General features: G+C 40.1%; 1 protein-coding gene across 1 annotated transcript in view; it reads right to left on the reverse strand.

Moving 5' to 3' along the window:
* LOC142200556 (dynein axonemal heavy chain 5-like) overlaps positions 1-21,875 on the reverse strand; it is a 384,102-nt gene that overhangs the window by 150,053 nt on the left and 212,174 nt on the right. Inside the window, exon 55 of the mRNA XM_075270991.1 lies at positions 17,004-17,158. Coding sequence (XP_075127092.1) covers positions 17,004-17,158 — 155 coding nt within the window. The remainder of the gene's footprint in view (positions 1-17,003; positions 17,159-21,875) is intronic.

Consider the following 21,875-nt stretch of genomic DNA (forward strand, 5'->3'; position numbering starts at 1 on the left):
GTGGGGCCTCAGCCTTAATGACATATTCAAATATAATGAATATTGTATGAAAATACTGAACATGAAAGCACAATCTGATTCTATCTCTGTGTCAGCATTAAATTGCAGCTATTTTCAAGGATATTCCTCCTTATCCTCTTATTCCTCTCAAGCCTACTAAATATCAAAACATGAAAGCAACTTTGAGGTAAAAGTTTTATGCAGAAAATGTACACTTGTTCCTAAAATGAATTAGGCTTTCTCTCCAGGGTAAAGAGCAAATGTTCACAGTTAATATTTACTTGAAATGCAAATAATAGATTTTATATATTCTGCTCAAAAACTCACGAGGGCATTTGCAGCACTATAAAATATCCAAAACAGATTTTTGTTCCAGTTAGACATTGTCATAGTAATTGATACATCATTGTATTCAACTGAAATATACAGGAAAAGCAGGTACAGTATGGGATCTTCCAGCGTAGTCACTCTGAGATAAACAAATTCCACACTAACTGGGTTAAGTCTATTATGTGAGGGGAGGAAGGCACTTTTAAGTCCCCCATGTAGTTTAATATTGCTAGAATGGGGGATATTCATTAAAAATGGATCACTTTTTTTTATTTTTATAACTTTTTTTATTGATAAATTTACACTAACTCTGTCAGATAATACTCATTTTCTTCCAGAAAACGATTTCAAGCACAAACTCTTTGGTATTAATATCTTCAATTATTTTGCTTGCAATGAAAAAACACAAAAGAGAATGAAAAAAAAAAGTCAAATCATATTTTGGGTCATTGTCCTGCTGGAAGACCCATGACCTCTGAGAGAGACCCAGCTTTCTCACACTGGGCCCTACATTATGCTGCCAAATTTGTTGGTAGTCTTCAGACTTCATAATGCCATGCACACGGTCAAGCAGTCCAGTGTCAGAGGCAGCAAAGCAACCCCAAAACATCAGGGAACCTCCGCCATGTTTGACTGTAGGGACCGTGTTCTTTTCTTTGAAGGCCTCTTTTTTTTCCTGTAAACTCTACACTCACCGGCCACTTTATTAGGTACACCTGTCCAACTGCTCGTTAACACTTAATTTCTAATCAGCCAATCACATGGCGGCAACTCAGTGCATTTAGGCATGTAGACATGGTCAAGACAATCTCCTGCAGTTCAAACCAAGCATCAGTATGGGGAAGAAAGGTGATTTGAGTGCCTTTGAACGTGGCATGGTTGTTGGTGCCAGAAGGGCTGGTCTGAGTATTTCAGAAACTGCTGATCTACTGGGATTTTCATGCACAACCATCTCTAGGGTTTACAGAGAATGGTCCGAAAAAGAAAAAACATCCAGTGAGCGGCAGTTCTGTGGGCGGAAATGCGTTGTTGATGCTAGAGGTCAGAGGAGAATGGCCAGACTGGTTCGAGCTGATAGAAAGGCAACAGTGACTCAAATAGCCACCCGTTACAACCAAGGTAGCCAGAAGAGCATCTCTGAACGCACAGTACGTCGAACTTTGAGGCAGATGGGCTACAGCAGCAGAAGACCACACCGGGTGCCACTCCTTTCAGCTAAGAACAGGAAACTGAGGCTACAATTTGCACAAGCTCATCGAAATTGGACAATTGAAGATTGGAAAAACGTTGCCTGGTCTGATGAGTCTCAATTTCTGCTGCGACATTCGGATGGTAGGGTCAGAATTTGGCGTCAACAACATGAAAGCATGGATCCATCCTGCCTTGTATCAACGGTTCAGGCTGGTGGTGGTGGTGTCATGGTGTGGGGAATATTTTCTTGGCACTCTTTGGACCCCTTGGTACCAATTGAGCATCGTTGCAACGCCAAAGCCTACCTGAGTATTGTTGCTGACCATGTCCATCCCTTTATGACCACAATGTACCCAACATCTGATGGCTACTTTCAGCAGGATAATGCGCCATGTCATAAAGCTGGAATCATCTCAGACTGGTTTCTTGAACATGACAATGAGTTCACTGTACTCCAATGGCCTCCACAGTCACCAGATCTCAATCCAATAGAGCATCTTTGGGATGTGGTGGAACGGGAGATTCGAATCATGGATGTGCAGCCGACAAATCTGCGGCAACTGTGTGATGCCATCATGTCAATATGGACCAAAATCTCTGAGGAATGCTTCCAGCACCTTGTTGTATCTATGCCACGAAGAATTGAGGCAGTTCTGAAGGCAAAAGGGGGTCCAACCCGTTACTAGCATGGTGTACCTAATAAAGTGGCCGGTGAGTGTATGTTGATGCCTTTTCCTACTTTTGTCTCATCTGACCAGAGAATATTCTTCCAAAACGTTTTTGGCTTTCTCAGGTAAGTTTTGGCAAACTCCAGCCTGGCTTTTTTATGTCTCTGAGTAAGAAGTGGGGTCTTCCTGGGTAACCTACCATACAGTCCCTTTTCAATCAGACGCCGACGGATAGTACGGGTTGACACTGTTGTACCCTCGGACTGCAGGGCAAGTTTAACTTGTTTGGATGTTAGTCGAGGTTCTTTATCCACCATCCGCACAATCTTGTGATGTAATCTCTCGTCAATTTTTCTTTTCCGTCCACATCTAGGGAGGTTAGCCACAGTGCCATGGGCTTTAAACTTCTTGATGACACTGTGCACGGTAGACACAGATGGACTTGTAGCCTTGAGATTGCTCATGCTTCCTCAAAATTTTGCTTCTCAAGTCCTCAGACAGTTCTTTGGTCTTCTTTCTTTTCTCCATGCTCAATGTGGTACACACAAGGACACAGGACAGTCAACTTTAATCCATTTCAACTGGCTGCAAGTGTGATTTAGTTATTGCCACCACCTGTTAGGTGCCTCAGGTAAGTAACAGGTGCTGTTAATTACACAAATTAGAGAAGCATCACATGATTTTTCAAACAGTGCCAATACTTTTGTCCACCCCCTTTTTTATGTTTGGTGTGGAATTATATCCAATTTGGCTTTTTGACAATTCTTTTTGTGGTTTTCCATTGAAGACAAAATAAATGAAGATAATAATACCAAAGAATTTGTGATTGCAATCATTTTCTGGAAGAAAATTTGTATTATCTGACAGAATTGCAGGGGTACCAGTACTTTAGGCCAACACTGTAGCCCCCATAAAGGACTTTAACTTTCGATCTTCTGATTGCTTGTATATTATATTGCAATCTACACTAAATTGTAGTGCAATGCATTAAACCACCAGTATTTGTCTTTTAGAGGGCAGATGTTGCTGAAATAGTTTTCAGGTGCTAAGTCGCATTTGGAAAGCCCCTAATGCACCAGTACAATGGAAATCCCAGATATTAATGCACTGTGGATGGTAAAAATTGAATGTGTTCGCGGTGTGGAGCACATTGGGAACACCAAATTCCCTACTATTTCCCCAGTAGCTATGATTGGGGGGGGGTCACTTTTAGCTTCTTTTCCCTTGTAAGCTCTAAAATTTAGGTGTACCCTAATATACGCTTATGTACTGCATTGTACAAGCAACATTTTTTTTTTTTCTGGCAATGTAGCCAAAAGAGAGCTTGTTTTTTGTGATATGAGATTAATTTTGCAATGGCACCATTTTTGCGTGCCTATAACTTGACTAAACTTAAAAAAAATTTCTTGGTGGATTAAAAAAAAACCCCATCAATTCTGGCATAACTTTTTACCTTTTTAATTTTTTTTACCATTATTCTGTGGGTTGGTACAATTAGTTAATTTACAAAAAATTTTATGTGTTACTGTTTTTGCAAAACAAAAATCCATATGGAGACATAAATCAATTATTTTTGGATAACCATCTTCTGAGATGCATAGCATGTTTATTTTATGTATAGATTGACAGAGTTGGTTGAGATTTTTTTTTGTGGGACAACCTGTGCTTTTTATTGGTACTGTTTTGGGGTGCCTGTGACTTTTTGGTCACTTGTTATGTAAGGCGAGATGGCAAAAAATAATTATTTCAGGTGGGGGCTTTTTTCTCCCCTGACATTCACCTTATAGGTTAAATGTTTCGGTTTTATTGTATGGATTGTTATGGATGTGGTGATACAAAATATGTATTGTAATAAAGTCACTGATGGGAAATTTACTCAGTATCGTAGATACATTCACTGAAGGAGTAAAATCTAAAACTTAACCTTTATTAGGTATGTTAAAAATTAAAAATAAACAAGTGCCCAAAATGTGATTAAAAACAAATGAGGGAGTATATATCCGTTAATGGAGATGGAGTAGGTAGAACCCCAACCCCTATTATATATACATACTCCCAAGTTCCTTTTCCCAAAATTAGGTAGATATATATGGATTATAGTGTCTGCTACACTGCTGATTCCAAGGGCAGGTAGGAGCTATTGTTATAGAGATATATACATTGCAACTAGTCAAAGGTCCATCAGATAAGGATAACAAATGGCCCTTAGCAAGTATCCACTGCTCCTTCTACAAAACAGCCCCCATATGCAGATCAGTCTCTTGATGTATTTAGACCCAGCTACAACAAGGAATCAGATAAGTATATGTGAAATAGCAAACACAAGGCTTCCTCAAGGCTGCATTTTGCTAGTTACCCTGAAAGTCTAGCTTATCAGGAGGATAGATAAAGGGAAGATAAAGGTTGTGCAGTAAAAACTGCAGTTCCCACTGCCATTTCCCAAAGGCAGACCAAAGGCAGTACCACGTCCTACCACCAAGGGCGTGAGAACTGCAAACAGCTATTCACTACCTTCAACTCCCTTCTCGGTCCTCCAGTGCCCCCTCAGACGTCACTATTCTCAGCTGATGTTTTTGCCTCTTATTTTAAAAGTAAAATTGGTACCAGAGACAATCTCACCCTACACCCCTGGCAACCACTCTACCCAACTACTCAGTGTTCTTCATCTTTAACTCGTTTCTCCACTGTCACTGATGAAAAGCTCTCCACTCTAATCTCTAAATTCCACATTACCTCTTGCGCGCTTGAACCGATCCAGTCACATCTCATCCTCAAACTCACTGAAGTCATTACTCCAGCCTTAACCCATCTATTCAACCTATCCCTAACAAATGGATCCTTCCCTTCTGCCTCCAAACATGCCACCATCACACCTATACTTAAGAAATCATCCCTTGACCTGTCCTCTCCATCCTCAAAACTAATTGAGCAACACATCAACTCCGAATTATCCTCCTATCTCTCATTCAATCTGCTCTTTGAGAGACTTCAGTCAGGCTTCATACCCTGTCACTCCACAGAAACTGCCCTAACCAAAGTCGCTAATGACCTACTAAATGCCAATGCCAAGCGTCACTACTTTATCCTCATTCTCTTTGACCTCTCCTCTGCCTTTGGCACAGTTGACCACTCCCTCTTGTTAGAAACGCTCTCATCCCTTGACATCTCAGATCTTGCCCTCTCCTGGATCTCCTCATATCTCACCAACAGCACATTCAGCATCTCCCACTTGCGTACCACCTCCTCACCACACCCTCTTTCTGGTGTTCTCCCCAAGGCTCTGTCCTCAGACCCCTGCTGGTCTCCATCTACACCCTCAGCCTGGGCCAACTCATACAATCTCATAGTTTTCATTACCATTGCTGATGACACTCAAACATATCTCAAATATATCTCTCTGGTCCAGACATTAACTCTCTGTTTTCCAGAGTTTCAAAGTGTCTAGCACCTGTAACCTCCTTTCTCTCCTCCCGCTCTCTCAAACTGAAAATGGAGAAAACTGACTTTATCATCTTTGACCCACCTCGTATGGCCCTTCTACCTGAATTATCTATCAAAGTTAATGGAACCACACTTAACCCTGTCCCACAAGTCCATTGCCTTGAAATAACCCTGGACTGTATTCTATCCTTCAAGTCACACGTGCAAACCCTCAACACCTCATGCCGCCTTCTACTCAAGAACATCCATCAAATTCACTCCTTCCTCACCCCTGAAGCTACAAAGATGCTAGTCCATGCCCTCATAATCTCCCACTTAGATTACTGTAACACCCTTCTCCATGGCCTCCCAGTGAACACTTTCGCCCCCCTCCAGTCCACCATAAACTGTGTCCCCTCTGCCAATCCCTTCACTGTCTATCCATTGCCCAGTGAATAGCGTTCAAGTTACTAACGCTGACATACAAAGCCATCCACAATCTGTCCCCCTCCATAAATCTGACCTAATCTCCCACTACCTACCCACATGTAACCTATGATCCTCCAAAGACCTCCTGCTCTGCTCTTATCTGCTCTTCGCACAGCTGTCTCCAAGATTTCTCTCGTGCATCCCCCATACTCTGGAACTCATTACCAAGACACATAAGACTGACACCCACAATCACAAGCTTCAAGAAGGCCCTGAAAACTCACCTCTTCAGGAAGGCCTACAACCTCCAATAACACTACTATCACCTCATCACCGTCTGAACAGCCTCTCCCCTCACCTTGTGTCTCTATCCCTCTTCTCTCATAGACTGTAAGCCCTTGCGGGCAGGGCCCTCTATCCCAATATGCCAGTTGGTCATTCTTAGTATTATATTTGTTTTGTATATTGTATGTAAACCCTCAAATGTACAGCAGCATTAAATTAATGGTGCTATATAAGTAAATAATAATAATAAAAAACTGGGGATAGCTCTGGAGAAAATACAGGCATAACTGCAATCTTGGAATCTTATGAACGGTAAGAATCTCATCTATCAGACACCAGCGCTGTTCTCTGTTCTAAAATGCCTGATATATCTGTTTGAAATTACCTCAAAGTCTCAGCTTCCCTGCATTATACAAGAGTCTGCCTTCTATACACCAAGTGAAAGCAACTGTCAATATATAAACAAAGGAAAGAACAAAGATGAGCAAGATTTTACAGAAAGAAGTCAGAATTTATTAATAAAGTATGACAGGGTGGGATAGCATGTGCAGTGTTTTCTGGTTCTCCTACATTCATGGAGGACTTTTCTCTTTGCAGGTTTCAGTATAAAAACAGCGGACATCCAACGGACACCTGGTGAACCCTATTTTAATCTATGGAGTTTGCAGGTGTCCACAGGTAACCAAAGATTTTAGCAGTCCAGCTCTTTGTCATTCAGGTCCCTTGGTGGGCCCCAAATGTAAGATGTGAATCTAACCTAACAATGGATCTAAATGGTCATTTAAAAATAAAAAAAAACTAAGCTAAATTTAAAGATAATAAAGGTCTTGAAAAGAAATTAGCAGAAAATAAAAGTCAGCAAGTCATTATTATAGAACATTTACAAAATGGAATTTCTAAAGAACACCATCTGGAAGTTTGACTGAAATTTAATTGTTTAGACCTCCACACTGTAGCAATATTGGTTGCTTTTCACATATAATAGCTCCAAGCAAAGCTCTATTTAGAAACTCAGCTATTACATCTCTCAAAAGGTAAATTTACATGCCTTTTTGTGGTTCTAAACACCTGTTTATGGTCTTAAGGATCGAACATTAGTGAATAAATAATTAAAGTAAACTAAAGTCACTAGAATGGTACATTACATCATATTACGGTATAATATTAACAGCCATTACCACTACAGTATTAAACAAATTGACATTCTGCTTAATGACAGCAGTATAATAAAATATTGATGTATTTAGCCATTGATTTATTCATTCATGTAATAGAAATTGGTTTCTTTTCCTAAGTGGATAGCACTCCCTTGTTGATATGCAGCAAAATAAGACAGCACAAATCAATGGATTGGCAGCGACTGACTGACTGAGAGAAAAACAATAGTAAATGGCCCTAGTACAATAACAATAGCGATGTAGTTATCGTTGGCTAAAATATACAATATTAGGTTTTTCAGCTTCATATGAATGTCAATAGGAGTCTTCACCCCCTAATCTCCTCTGAACCCCATAAAAAAGAAGAAAAAACAAAAAAACGCCCAATCGGAGAATCCCACAGTGACCACAAGTCTAATGAAAACCAGCAGCATGTAAACTTATCCAAAGCTAAGTGACCTGGTTTATCAATATTTGATTTCCATCTCACAAATCATCTAGTAGTCTTTTATATTACTATACTAGGGTTTAGCCTGCCTTTTTATAAACTACATAAAATTGTATCATGAGCAATTTTTATTTATTTGAGTATGGCACCCAAAGGAAATGAAATGTAGTTGTGAAGTAAGAAAGAAGGGAAGGCTCATAACCTCTGCCCAGCAGTTGGGGCCCCAGAGATCAGACAATTTTCAATAGTCCTGTGTAAACCCCTTTAACTCCAATAAACATAAAGAGGACCTGACGCTATGCACAAAATACAAAATCCTTTAAAGGAGTTTTCCCATCTCACTGTTTCAGCTTGGCCTGCAAGCTCTTTTTCTCACTTGCTGTATTATCTGATCTACAATATTTATGCAGATCAGATAATAATATGCAGATGCTTGTAGAGAATAGACTCAGTGTTATCTCTGTGTTTACACAGAGAGATAAACTCTTTATCAGCAAACTGCAGTTAGATGAAGGATTGTCCTGCAGGCAAGAGCAGCGAGTAAGTGACGCTACTTGTCCTATAGGTCCGTGGTTATAGCAACACTGTGTAAACAATGGGAGGAATAAGGTCACATAGCAGGAGAAAAAAGCAGAATTTCTAAAGCAATATATTTAGGAAAAAGTCTTCAATTTACATAAGCTACCAGGATAGATAGGACAACCCCTTTAATGCTCTCTGTGCTCTGATCAATTTGGCACTTTTATTTCTAAAATCCGTCAACCCATTCAAAAGATGTGGACAATTATTAGTAAATTAGCCCTTATTCCACAAATGGGTGGTAACTAGAGATGAGCGAGTACTGTTCGGATCAGCCGATCCGAACAGCACGCTCCATAGAAATGAATGGATGCACCTGGTTCTTCCGCTTTGACGGTGGCTGGCCGCTTAACCCCCCGCGTGCCGGCTACGTCCATTCATTTCTATTCGAGCGTGCTGTTCGGATCGGCTGATCCGAACAGTACTCGCTCATCTCTAGTGGTAACCCTTTCATGATTTATTAGAAAAACAAAAGGTTCCCACCCACTGTGGGAAAAAGAACTAATTTATATATGGTACTCCAGGGGCCACATCTTTTGAGCAAGTGGACAGATTTTAAAAATAAAAGTGCCAAATTGTTCAGAGCACAGGGAACATTAAATGATGAATGGGAGTTAGTATTTCGTACTTGGTGCCAGATCCTCTTTAAATGAAATATACCAGAAATTCCCTTTAAGAAAACGTGACAGTAAGCAGCACTTTTCTCTCCGCACGGAACACCGAGCAGAAACCACACGAACCCCATAGACTATAATGTTTATAAAGGTTTCTTAGCTAACTGCTGTTTAATGCATATATGTTTCTGTTCAGGTGGGTCCCTAAGCAGACTTTCTTTTCAGTCATTAGACAGTTAGGGGGCATTCACACGGAGTAACGCCGAGCGTGTATTACAGCCGTACATGCCGGAGTTACGGCAGACTGCCGCACACTTCCCATTCACTTCAATGGAAGCGCTCGTAACAGCGGCGTTTACGAGCGCTCCCATTGTAGTGAATGGGAAGTGTTCGGCAGTCTGCCGTAACGCCGGCATGTACGGGTGTAATACACGCTCGGCGTTACTCTGTGTGAATGCCCCCTTAGAGTCTGTATGGTATGAGTGGTAATTTAGTTGTCATTGTTTGTAATCCATAACAATGTAAGTCCAAGTAAAAGGTTACTCTCTCTGCTACTGATATACTATTTAACTTTTTCTTGCACTTGCATATCCTGTATTACCATGATATATAATGATTTGTGATGCATAAATACTACACAGAATCAGAAGAAAATAAACTATTTCATCTTTATTAAAATCCAAGCCAGTGCATGTTTATATGTAAACATGTTTCAGGCCATTGTGGCGCTTAGTTTAAAAATCAGTGACTTCTGCAGGAGAATGGAGAATTTCAGCATTTACATCTGACATTATGTCGCTGGATTTTAAGCAAAACCCAGTGAATTAGTTTAGAAGATATATGTACACCAGATCCACTATGTAAGCCAATGCTTTTAATACAACTAAACACTCAGCCTGGTATGAGTTATGGCAATTGATGATACAGCAACATCCACATGAGAGTTTTTTTTCTTTTTTTTTTTTTTTACTGTAGGGAAATCTTCAGAATCAAGGAGAACTTTTCTATCTAAAAATGTGTGTTTGTAAAATGAGATGAGGAGAAAGCAGTGGGCTACAGGAGGTCAATTTACTACATCTGTTTTGCTAGCACATTCTGTCTCCTCGTCATCCTGTAAAATGCTCAAGAGTCCTTATTGCAAGAAACAAAATTGCTCCATTTTCAGTCTGCATTAATGAGTGTCTTGAAGGAGTTAGACTCATTAGCTGCTGAATCATTACGATGCACGGTTAACAGCTATCGGTCAAGAATATTTCTCTTCCTTTACATAAAATCTGTCATCATGGAACGACATATATAGAAACCTGCAATTATCCTGTATTCTGCTGAAGGGCCACTGAACTCATTAGATGGCTGAAGGCTGAAGAGCAGACATGCCATTGTATACTGCTCCGATTACTTTCGGATGCCAACTGACAATTGGTCTTATTAAAGTCATTGATTTACACAAGGAAAATGTGAAGAGTTTTGCAAGCAACGACAACTTAGAACGAAAATTTATAACATAGCAAGACTAGCGTCAACCTTAAATGAGGAATCCCAGCGTTCTAAACTTAACTTTAACACTTATTTCACATAATGCTTATTGCAGTCGAGAGAATTTATAAAATTCCTACTGAAGGTTAAGGCCGCAGGTAGTGAACTGCAGCTAAAAAATATAATGCAGCTTGCTTTTTTGTTACGTTTTGCTTTTTTTTTCTTGCATTCTCAATTTTAAGTTTTGGGGAAAAACACTGCAGCATTTTTTCCAATATGGAGATATGTAAAATCTCACTGACTTTGTTGAGACTAGGTTATAGCATATTTTCTGCTGTGTTCTGCAAATCAAAAAAGCTGTTTTTCTGCAACATGTGGCCTCAGGCTTAGACCTCATGTGAAGGCATGGACGGCACATGGATGATATCTCTGTGTCATCCATACCTGCACAGGCCCATTAATTTACTTAAGCAGGGCCATAAAACAGACAGGAAAAGAACCTATGCTGGCTTCTGCACCATGCTCAAAACCCCATACACAGGCCTATGATAATACATGGATATGTGTATGGGGCAATAGAATAGAACTGATCAGTATGTTAGGGGGCGTTCACACTACTGTTGGTGACCGTCAGCAGTGTCTATAGCTATTGTCTGTCACAGGATTTTAGCAATGGACACTAGCTGAACCGTCAATCCGTTAAAATTTCCATTCATTTCAATAGGATTTTATCTGTGTCCGTTAATGTCCATTGACCCCATGGCACTTTTTGACTTCCTGACCAAGCTCGATTTTTCAAAACTGACATGTGTCACTTTATGTGGCAATAACTTTGGAATGCTTTAACTTACCAAAGTGATTTTGAGACTGTTTTTTCTTAACACATTATACTTCATGTCAGTAATACATTTTGGTTGATATATTTTGTGTTTAATTATGAAAAAATAGGAAATTTGGTGGAAATTTTGAAAAATATGCATTTTATAAAGTTTGAAATGATGTGCATTGCATACAGATAGTCAGACCGCCAAAATTATATCATAAATCTTATGTCCCAGATCTCTGCTTTAGGTCGGCATAAAACTTTAGTCACCCTTTTATTTTTATGGACATTAGAAGGGTTACAAGTGAAACAACAATATTCAAAATTTTTAATAAATTTCCAAAACCAATTTTTTATGGGACTAATCCAGTTATGAAGGGGTTTTGAAAGATCCTTGTATTAAAACCCCCCATAAATCACCCCATTTTCAAAACTGCACCCCTTAAATAAGCCAAAACAACATATACCTAGTATTTTAACCCTATAAGTGCTTAACAGGAATTAATACAAAATGGAGGTGAAATTCAAATTTGATTTTATTTTACTAATATTTTCATTTAGCCCTAGAATTTGCACATTCACAAGGGGTTAAAGTAGAAAACACATCCCACAATTTGTTATGCAAGTTCTCCGGACTACCATAGAACCCCACTTGTGGGTGTAAACTAATATATGGACGCACAGGGAGACGCAGAAGGGAAGGCGCGCCAAGGAGCTTTTAGAGGGCAGATCTGGCTGTGATCAGTTTCAGGAACCATGTTGCATTTACAAAGCCCTTGAGGTGTCAAAACAGTGGAAACCTCTAGATAAGTGACCCAGTTTTGAAAACCGCACCCCTTAAAGAATTTATCAAGTGATGTAATGAGCATTAGTAACCCCGAAATGAATATGTAAGCTGTGCGGAGTAAATTGGGTACACCAAATCCCATTCTATTTTCCCACTAGCTCCTATGACACAAATGGGGAAGAGGGGCATTCTGGGGGATCAGCGCTGGTGTATTATATCTCATAAGCTCTAAATATTGAGTGTCCCCTGAAAACGCTCGCACAGCTTATACATTTCCTTCTAGTCGCAGCCACTTATGTCCTAATGATTTGGCGACTTTTGAGGTTTTTGTCTTCACATTGTACAAGCTAGATTTTTATTTTCAGGCAATGTGGCCATATGAGGGCTTGGTGTTTGCGGTATTAGATGTACTTTTCAATGCCACCATTTTGGGGTGCCTGTAACTTATTGACTACTTTTTATTAACTCTTTTTGGGTGGGATGTAAAAGGAAACATCAATTCTGGCATTGCTTTTTAGCGTTTATTTTTTTCCCCTGCAGCGTACAGCATAAGTAACATGTTACCTGTATTCTGTGGGTCAGTACGGTTACGGCGATACCTCATTTATATGATTTTTTAATGCGTTGCTATTTGTGCAGAATAAAATTCAATTTAGGGAAAAAAATCAATTATTTTTGCATCGCCATCTTCTGAAAGGCATAACATTTTTATTTTTCAGTAGACAGAGCTGGTTGAGGGCTTATTTTTTTTGCGGGATGACCTCTGCTTTTTATTGGTACCATTTTGGTTTTCATCTGACCATTTGATTACTTTTTATTGAACATTTTGTAAGGGAAAGGTGGTGAATAATCATTATTTTGTGCGGTTTTCTACGGGTTTTTTTAGGCCGTTCACCGTTCGGGTTAAATAATGTTTTAATTTTATTGTTCAGGTTATTATGGACGCGGTGATACCAAATATGTAATGTTTCTTTCTATTTTTCTTTATTTTACATAATAAAACATTTTATATGGGGAAAAAGGGATTTTTGGGGCTTTATTTATTTCTAATTTATTTTAAACTTATTTAAACTTTTTTATTTTTACTTTTTTATCACTTTTTTTTCTGTGCCCATGGGGGATTGAAGCAGTGATCTGCCGATTACTGCTTCACTAGACGTAGCTGCAATACACGTGCAGTGTAGAGGAGGCTGTCAGCCTGTGTAGACGCACAGGGCTGACAGCTTCCTTTTGGGCAGGGTCAACCAAGTATGTGGAGGGGTAAGTGATGGGGCAGACCCAGGGTCACTGATCAGACCCCGGGCTGCCCCCTACGAACATCGGCACCCCCCCCGAAACCATTGCGGGGGGTGCCGATCGGCACCATAATATCCCAAAACCCCTGAGATGCCTCGGGTGTTACAGGGCATTGTCAGCCGTAACATACAGCTGACACCCGCAGGGCATGGTGCGCACACAGTTTCTGTGTGTGCATCATGCAGCCGCCGTAGTAGTACGGCGGTTTGCAGGAAGTTCTTCCCAGCAGCGCCGTACTATTACGGTGGATGTCGGGAAGGGGTTAATATCCATTTGTGTCCGTTTACACACAATTCATCAGAAGTCGGTTTTTTTCCAGCGGACAAAAAATCCTACATGCAGGACTTTTGTGTACATTTTAAAAAACGGATTCTTGACAGACGGCAAGTGTCCATTATTTTTTTTTTAACATTGAAGTCTATGGGCAATGGACTTAAAATGGACAGTAACTGATAGCCATCAGTTGCTGTCCGTGATTTTGTGTCCATTGTTTTCTGCACATGCTCAGATGTACACTTTTGAAAGTAATCAAATTTTAAGTGGATAAAATTTGCTGGAAATAGCAAGTACAAGGATATTACCAGTTATATATAACCTAGTACTTAGTAGATATAGTTCTTTTTCGGGATGCTTTGCCTGGGTCAAAAGGCACTGTGTCTCTATCCATATCATGCTGTCAACAAGACATAGGAATAAGTTGACTGGTGGTCGGGTTTATTTAAAAAGTTGCAAATCAACAAAAATAACAATCACAAATTGAATCCTTGCCTGTCCGCCACTTAGGATACTGCAGGCTACCATGTCTGAGAACGCATTTCTCTACTAGCTTACAAAAATTATAGCAACTGTGGAGAAGGTAGCTTGGTAGCAGCAGTGGTGCGGACCCAACAAGTCAGAGACAGGGCCACAAAATATGCAGGAAATAAGTTTATTTAGAAAAAAAAAACCAGGAAAATAAATAAACCTTGACTTCAGGCACAAGATGAGCAAAATAAAATAGAGCCTTAACTTCAAGCAAAACAACAAGAAACAAAATCCTGCTCGTCTGAGCAACTAACTGAACAGTAAAAATAAACTAAACTAACTATACAGGTGGCTTACTAACAGCCACACAAACAAACCAATAAGCACAATACAGTCTCACCAGACTCAGAGCAACAGGACAGACCCACGTGCCTCCTCTGACTCCCTGGATCTGCACTGAGATGCAAGTTGTGTAGGCTTTTATGGCCTAATAATGATCCCAGGATCCACACCTGGCGCTGAGGCCTATTCCAGACCGGCCCTAGACCACACATATGGCAGAAACCTGGGGCTGATATAGTGGGGCTCCAGCACTTTTCCTGTCACCTTCTCACAAAACATTTTCCTTCCACTTGTCTCTCATACAGACTTTTTGTGTCCCCAGGATGAGAACCCTTTTTTTTTTTTTTTACTGCTCCACACCTTCTTTTAAGGAACTACACTCCTGGTGCTTATTTGCACCCTTCTGCAGTGAAACACCTGATCTGTGCCAGTGGAGTAAGTTCATCTTTCTCTTCCCACTCTAGCAACCAAATTCTTGTTTCACTTAGGAGCCATTCATTCCTTGCCCAAACACATGTCCTGGTTGCTGCTGGTTCCACACATTCTACCCTGTTTGCAGTGCCCATGTCATCCTAGGAGTCTCAGCAAACTCATAGTAAGGTCAGAGAAATTGCAAAAACAAATAAGTGGTAAATGTAAAACTCTTTGAAAGGGAAGAGGGGAGAAAGCAGCTGGCTTATTTCTTTTTTTTTTTTGTTCTTTTTTTTCAAATATAGTTTTTATTGAGAAAAACAAGAAACAAACAGCTTTTCGATTGCACATATAAGATAAAACAAGAACATAGGGATGAAGAGCCAAGTAAGGAGAAAAGAAGACTAGCAGAGGCATTGTTAACACTCTGGGAAATTATAGGCCACAGCAATAACATTTGAAACGTGCAATAGAAATGTCAATGCATGATATAATATAATATGGAATAACACAATATGACATAATAGGCTCTTCCAGAAAAGGTAAATAGGGGAGTAACAAAAACATAACCGAGGGGAAAGGTAGGTTATGACTCAATGACATGTTGCGGTCAGCTGTTCAGTAGAACAGGGATGGGGGGAAATCAGGGGGAAAAGCAGTAGTAACACCAAGGGGTAATCAGTCGCCCAGGGATATATTTTCACGCGCAATATAGTCGAACCAAAGAGACCACTTCTTACTCGTTTTAGCATAACTATGGTTTTTGGAGGCTAGCAATCTTTCCAGAGAAAAAGGCTAGATGTACGTGTTGGATGAGCTCTGCTATTGTAAAACATGAAGTACTCTTCCAATGTCGAGCAATCATCAGTCTCGCAGCTAAGGCAATCTGTCCAAGTACAGTACTCAGAGCGTCAGGGAGGGATGCAGAGTCTAGAAAACAAAGTGCCAGTCCTGGGGACAGCTGTAGTGGGAGACCAGACAATTGTGACATAAATTGTAAGACTGAAGTCCAGACGGCCGAGACCGGAGAGCAGTCCCACCATATGTGTAGCATAGTGCCAATGGCACCACAGCCTCTCCAGCAAAGGTTGGAATGGGAGGGAGACATATGTGCCAACTGAGTCTGGGTTTGGTACCACCTAAGGGATATCTTGCAGGCCATTTCCCAGTGAGCCGCCCCTCTAGAGACTTTCCTAACAAAGCTCAGTGCTGCGTACCAGTCTTGGAGAGGAATCGATCGATTAAGATCAGATTCCCAATGAGATAAACAGGCTGGAGTGGTCCGCTCAGAGGGTTTGGTAAGAAGTTTGTAGAACGCTGAAGATCCTCCCCTATTCTCGGCATGGGGCCACCATAAATGGAGGGCTAATTTAGGAAATACAGGGCCAGTAGCTGCGCGTGACTGAAAGAGATGTCTGACTTGAAGGTATTTGAAGAAATCGCTTTGAGGGAGGAAGAATTCTTCCTGTAGCATAAGGAACGACTTAAGGTGTCCCCCTAAATAAAGCTGTCCCATCATGCATATCCTGCCCTCCGACCACTTCCTCAGATCTATAAAGCTGGCTTATTTCTATTGGCTTAATTTCCTTGACAATAAAAGGACTAAGTGTTCAGATTCAACATGCCCAATTCAGCTTGCCCCTGACATAATCTGTTGGTGAGAGTGGAGATTCATAAAATAGCCATACAAGTCCTAACCCTATTGGCAGGTTTCTTTGAATTTACAGTAATGTGCATCCTTCGTATAAATTGCATAGTTTGTTCTGCCCACAGGATTGCATAGTCATTGTGAAAACTTTCTAAACTGTTTTTTATTGAAATTTTTACAGTAACTAATAATAATCCTGCATGGTCATTTACAGAGGACATCAGTACAATTCATTCCTAAACAGGCATTCAGTACTGGGAAATGTTATCAGGCTATATCAATATTTGGCTAAATGGTGACAGTTGCTCAGCTGCAGCTCTGGTAAATTTTACAATTAATGCGGTCAAATACTTACCTTGACAGAGTAATCTGGAAGCTCTGGTATCCTGCTATATACGAAGCCAATCTAGTCAAGCTCTGCTTCCCTGAACCACCAACACCAACCAGCAATGCATTTCCTTGTGGAGTCCGTATTATGCGAGATATTTTTATAAGGTGAATCATTGCATCCTGAATAATGTAAAAAAAAAAAAAAAAAGCCATTAATGAATTAGTCTATCATATAATTCATACTATACTAAATATTTAGGAGGCAAGGATGGTATTCCTTTTATGAATACCTGGCCTTAATGAGAAGTGTGCCATCACATCACAGTTACTACAGATTCATTTTATTTTTTAATCTTAAATCTAATTAAAAATATATTTAATAAGGCTGTTCCTATGGCAGTCAATGCCAGTGCAGCTACTTGTTGCACCTGTTTTGGAAATTGCAGCATGTGCGCAGTGAGGTTTTTACCTCAACGTGGCATGGGATTCACTAGAATCCCATCCACTTTGCCCTGAATGTAAAACATTGTGATTTTTCTCGCCAAACTCGCAAGGTTCCCTGCCTAAAACAGCTTTTTCTAAATGAATAGCACAAGCGAAAGTAACATTGTAATCTATGTTATCATTTTATTAGTGACACAGTGGGACAGTATGTCACTAGGAGTCAGGGACTTCTAGCACCATAGATAACAAGGGTTGTGTGAATGTGACCTAAAGGAAGGCAGAAGGAAGAAACCAACTTCATAAATTGAGGAACAAAATTATTTTATTAATTTGATATATTGAAAAGTTTCTTATATTCAATTCTAGGATTCATTTATGAAACCTGTTTGATAACTGAAGGTACACTTTAATACAAAAGACACAAATGAGTTCTTTGTTATTGTCAGTGCTTTTCAGTCTACTTATAATGACAATGTACAATGCTACTACCTAATTAAAGTTATAGAATAGGTCAATACAAGATAATGTTTTTCTTATTAGCAGCAAATACATTCTACAGAATCATGTAATACATTGATGCTTTCTGGCACCATAGGTCTCTCAAATGAATAGCCCAGTTATCCTATTATTACAGACTGTATAGAACACCATTTACTTATTCCCCACTTTCGATTAGTACATGATATGATGACATTCTGATTTACACATTATTCCTTTTCTTTGCCATAACAAAGAGAAAGAGACACAGTTTTAGGGAATCTGTTACATACAATTGACTTTGGTGTGTCTATTGTGGTTGGGGTCATGCATTATTTAAGAACTGCCGTAAATGGTGTTTTTGTAAAGCATAAGAAAGTCAATCTCAGCTATTTAAAAGAAAGAGCTTTACATAGGCTGAGCACTCTCTAAGTTACATAGTGGGATTTAAGTTGTATGTATGTGACACAAGTTAGTTAGATAAATAAAGAACCTAATGTGCTAATGTCAGCTGGCTGATAATGTGAGAGTCAATCCTCTACTTGAATAGGGAATACTTCATTTTTTTCAGAGACATTGCTGACAAGTTGCTAGGTATAAAAGAAATACAGATCTTCCCATATACGAGTACATTTTCTCTGCAAGTTCCATTCCTGGATTTGTTCTAAAAAATATTAATGCAAAATAGCATTGTAAAAGTGTCCATATTGATTCTTATATGCAGTTCAAAGACTTCTACTAAGAAGAAATAAATATCAAATGTAGAAAAATCAATTGGGTTAAATGAATGTTCCAGGTCTTTTTCGAATTAGGCTTGAAGTAAAAATAATATATACTTATGTCAGTTCACACTGCAATGTTTTCATCCACTATTCTGATCGGTCATACAGTGTTGGCCAAAAGTATTGGCACCCCTGCAATTCTGTCAGATAATACTCATTTTCTTCCAGAAAATGATTGCAATCACAAATTATTTGGTATTATTATCTTCATTTAATTTGTCTTCAATGGAAAACCACAAAAAGAATTGTCAAAAAGCCAAATTGGATATAATTCCACACCAAACTTTAAAAAGGGGGTGGAAACAAGTATTGGCACTGTTTGAAAAATCATGTGATGCTTCTCTAATTTGTGTAATTAACAGCACCTGTTACTTACCTGAGGTACCTAACAGGTGGTGGCAATAACTAAATCACACTTGCAGCCAGTTGAAATGGATTAAAGTTGACTCAACCTCTGTCCTGTGTCCTTGTGTGTACCACATTGAGCATGGAGAAAAGAAAGAAGACCAAAGAACTGTCTGAGGACTTGAGAAGCAAAATTGTGAGGAAGCATGAGCAATCTCAAGGCTACAAGTCCATCTCCAAAGACCTGAATGTTCCTTTGTCTACCGTGCACAGTGTCATCAAGAAGTTTAAAGCCCATGACACTGTGACTAACCTCCCTAGATGTGGACGGAAAAGAAAAATTGACGAGAGATTTCAACGCAAGATTGTGCAGATGGTGTAGAAAGAACCTCGACTAATATCCAAACAAGTTCAAGCTGCCCTGCAGTCCGAGGGTACAACAGTGTCAACTCGTACTATCCGTCGGCGTCTGAATGAAAAGGGACTATATGGTAGGATACCCAGAGACATAAAAAAGCCAGGCTGGAGTTTGCCAAAACTTACCCGAGAAAGCCAAAAACGTTTTGGAAGAATGTTCTCTGGTCAGATGAGACAAAAGTAGAGCTCTTTGGGAAAAGGCATCAACATAGAGTTTACAGGAGAAAAAAAAAGGGGGCCTTCAAAGAAAAGAACACGGTCCCTACAGTCAAACATGGCGGAGGTTCCCTGATGTTTTGGGGTTGCTTTGCTGCCTCTGGCACTGGACTGCTTGACCGTGTGCATGGCATTATGAAGTCTGAAGACTACCAACAAATTTTGCAGCTTAATGTAGGGCCCAGTGTGAGAAAGCTGGGTCTCCCTCAGAGGTCATGGGTCTTCCAGCAGGACAATGATCCAAAACACACTTCAAAAAGCACTAGAAAATGGTTTGAGATAAAGCACTGGAGACTTCTAAAGTGGTCAGCAATGAGTCCAGACCTGAATCCCATAGAACACCTGTGGAGAGATCTCAAAATGGCAGTTTGGAGAAGGCACCCTTCAAATCTCAGGGACCTGGAGCAGTTTGCCAAAGAAGAATGGACTAAAATTCCAGCAGAGCATTGTAAGAAACTCATTGATGGTTACCGGCAGTGGTTGTTCGCAGTTATTTTGTCTAAAGGTTGTGCTACCAAGTATTACGCTGAGGGTGCCAATACTTTTGTCCGGCCCAATTTTGAAGTTTTGTGTAAAATGATCAATGATTTGACTTTTTTTTTCATTCTCTTTTGTGTTTTTTCATTGCAAGCAAAATAAATGAAGATATTAATACCAAAGAGTTTGTGCCTGTAATCATTTTCTGGAAGAACAAGAGTATTATCTGACAGAATTGCAGGGGTGCTAATACTTTTGGCCAACACTGTAGGATCAGAAGAATAGACTAACTAAACAAATAGAATGCAGACATTCACTCTAATGTTAAAAACATCCCTTATTTTTCAAACAAAAAAGATAAATAAGATAATCCTTTAATAGTCCCACCATGGGGAAATTCAGTGTGTTACAGACACATAGATAATACAATAATAATACAAAATACAGATACAAAAGTTCCACGGTAGAGTCATTTCAGTGACAGAAGGTACAGATAAAAAGCTAAAGAAAATAGTAGAAGGGATATCACAACTTAAGGATCTTTTAGTTCTCTGTATGGAGTGATCTGTACTTAGTGTGTTGATTGAACAGTCTAACCGCAGCGAGGAGAAAAAACTCCATCTCCTGTTTAAGGTGAAACAGTCAGTCACTCAACATGGACAGTATCCTTCTGTCACCCACCACCTGTACTGGGTCCATGGGGCTCTGCAGGACAGAGCTGGCCCTTCTAATAAGCCTGTAGAGCCTATTACTTTCCCTGGTTGATATGCTACTCCCCCAGCACGCCACTGTGAAGAAGATGGCTGATGCTACTACTGAGTTGAAAAAGGCACTAAGAAGTGGCCCCTTTCTGTGCAGTGCATCCAGGTGATCTTCTCAGTCCAGCTTATTATTGAGGAGCACACCCAGGTACTTATAGCGGTTGACTCAATGCCCTGTGTATGAAAGCAATTCAAAGCAATAATTTAAAAAAAAAACAGAAGAAAGCTTATTTCTCATATATTTGTAATTTTTTTTTCAGTTTGGAGCTTCGATGCTTCCTTAATTCCTAGATGCTTCATAGTGACCCCTCCAGTTTATAGTTAAAGGGATTCTACCATTAAAACCTCTTTTTTTGTGGATAAGACGTCGGAATAGCCTTTAGAAAGGCTATTCGTCTCTTACCTTTAGATGTGATCTCCGCCGCACCGTTCCTTAGAAATACCGGTTTTTACCGGTGTGTAAATTAGTTCTCTGGCAGCGATGGGGGCGGGCCCTAGCGCTGAAAATGCAATGGGGGCGCCCCTACTGCTGCTCGAGAACACAATCCTGCGACGCCTCTACCTTCGGCTGGATCCTCCCCTTCTCTGTCGTCTTCCTCCTGCGTCACCTCCGACGCCTGCGTAGTTGGCTCTGCCAGTGAGACACTAGTAGAGCCGACTGCGCATGCCGGCCGGCGGCCATTTTTGGGAGGTCATTCTTGCTCTTGTAGTTCAATGTATCGGCCTGAATATCTATTTGATCGAACAGTGTTCGCACATCTCTAGTATACACGTGTCCGAGCGCGGCGCTTCAAAACAGAGCCCATTGATTTCAATAGGAAGCGCATGTATATCGGCATATACGCGCGTTTCCCATTGAAATCAATGGGCTCTGTTTTGAAGCGCTCGGACATGTGTATAGGTGTCTAAATGAGCGGTGCGCTTGCGCCACATGAAGGGGCCGTTAGGTATTGTTATGAGAAAGTGTAAGTCACATAA

This window comes from Leptodactylus fuscus, chromosome 4 (genome assembly GCF_031893055.1).
Source record: "Leptodactylus fuscus isolate aLepFus1 chromosome 4, aLepFus1.hap2, whole genome shotgun sequence".
NCBI lineage: Eukaryota > Metazoa > Chordata > Amphibia > Anura > Leptodactylidae > Leptodactylus > Leptodactylus fuscus.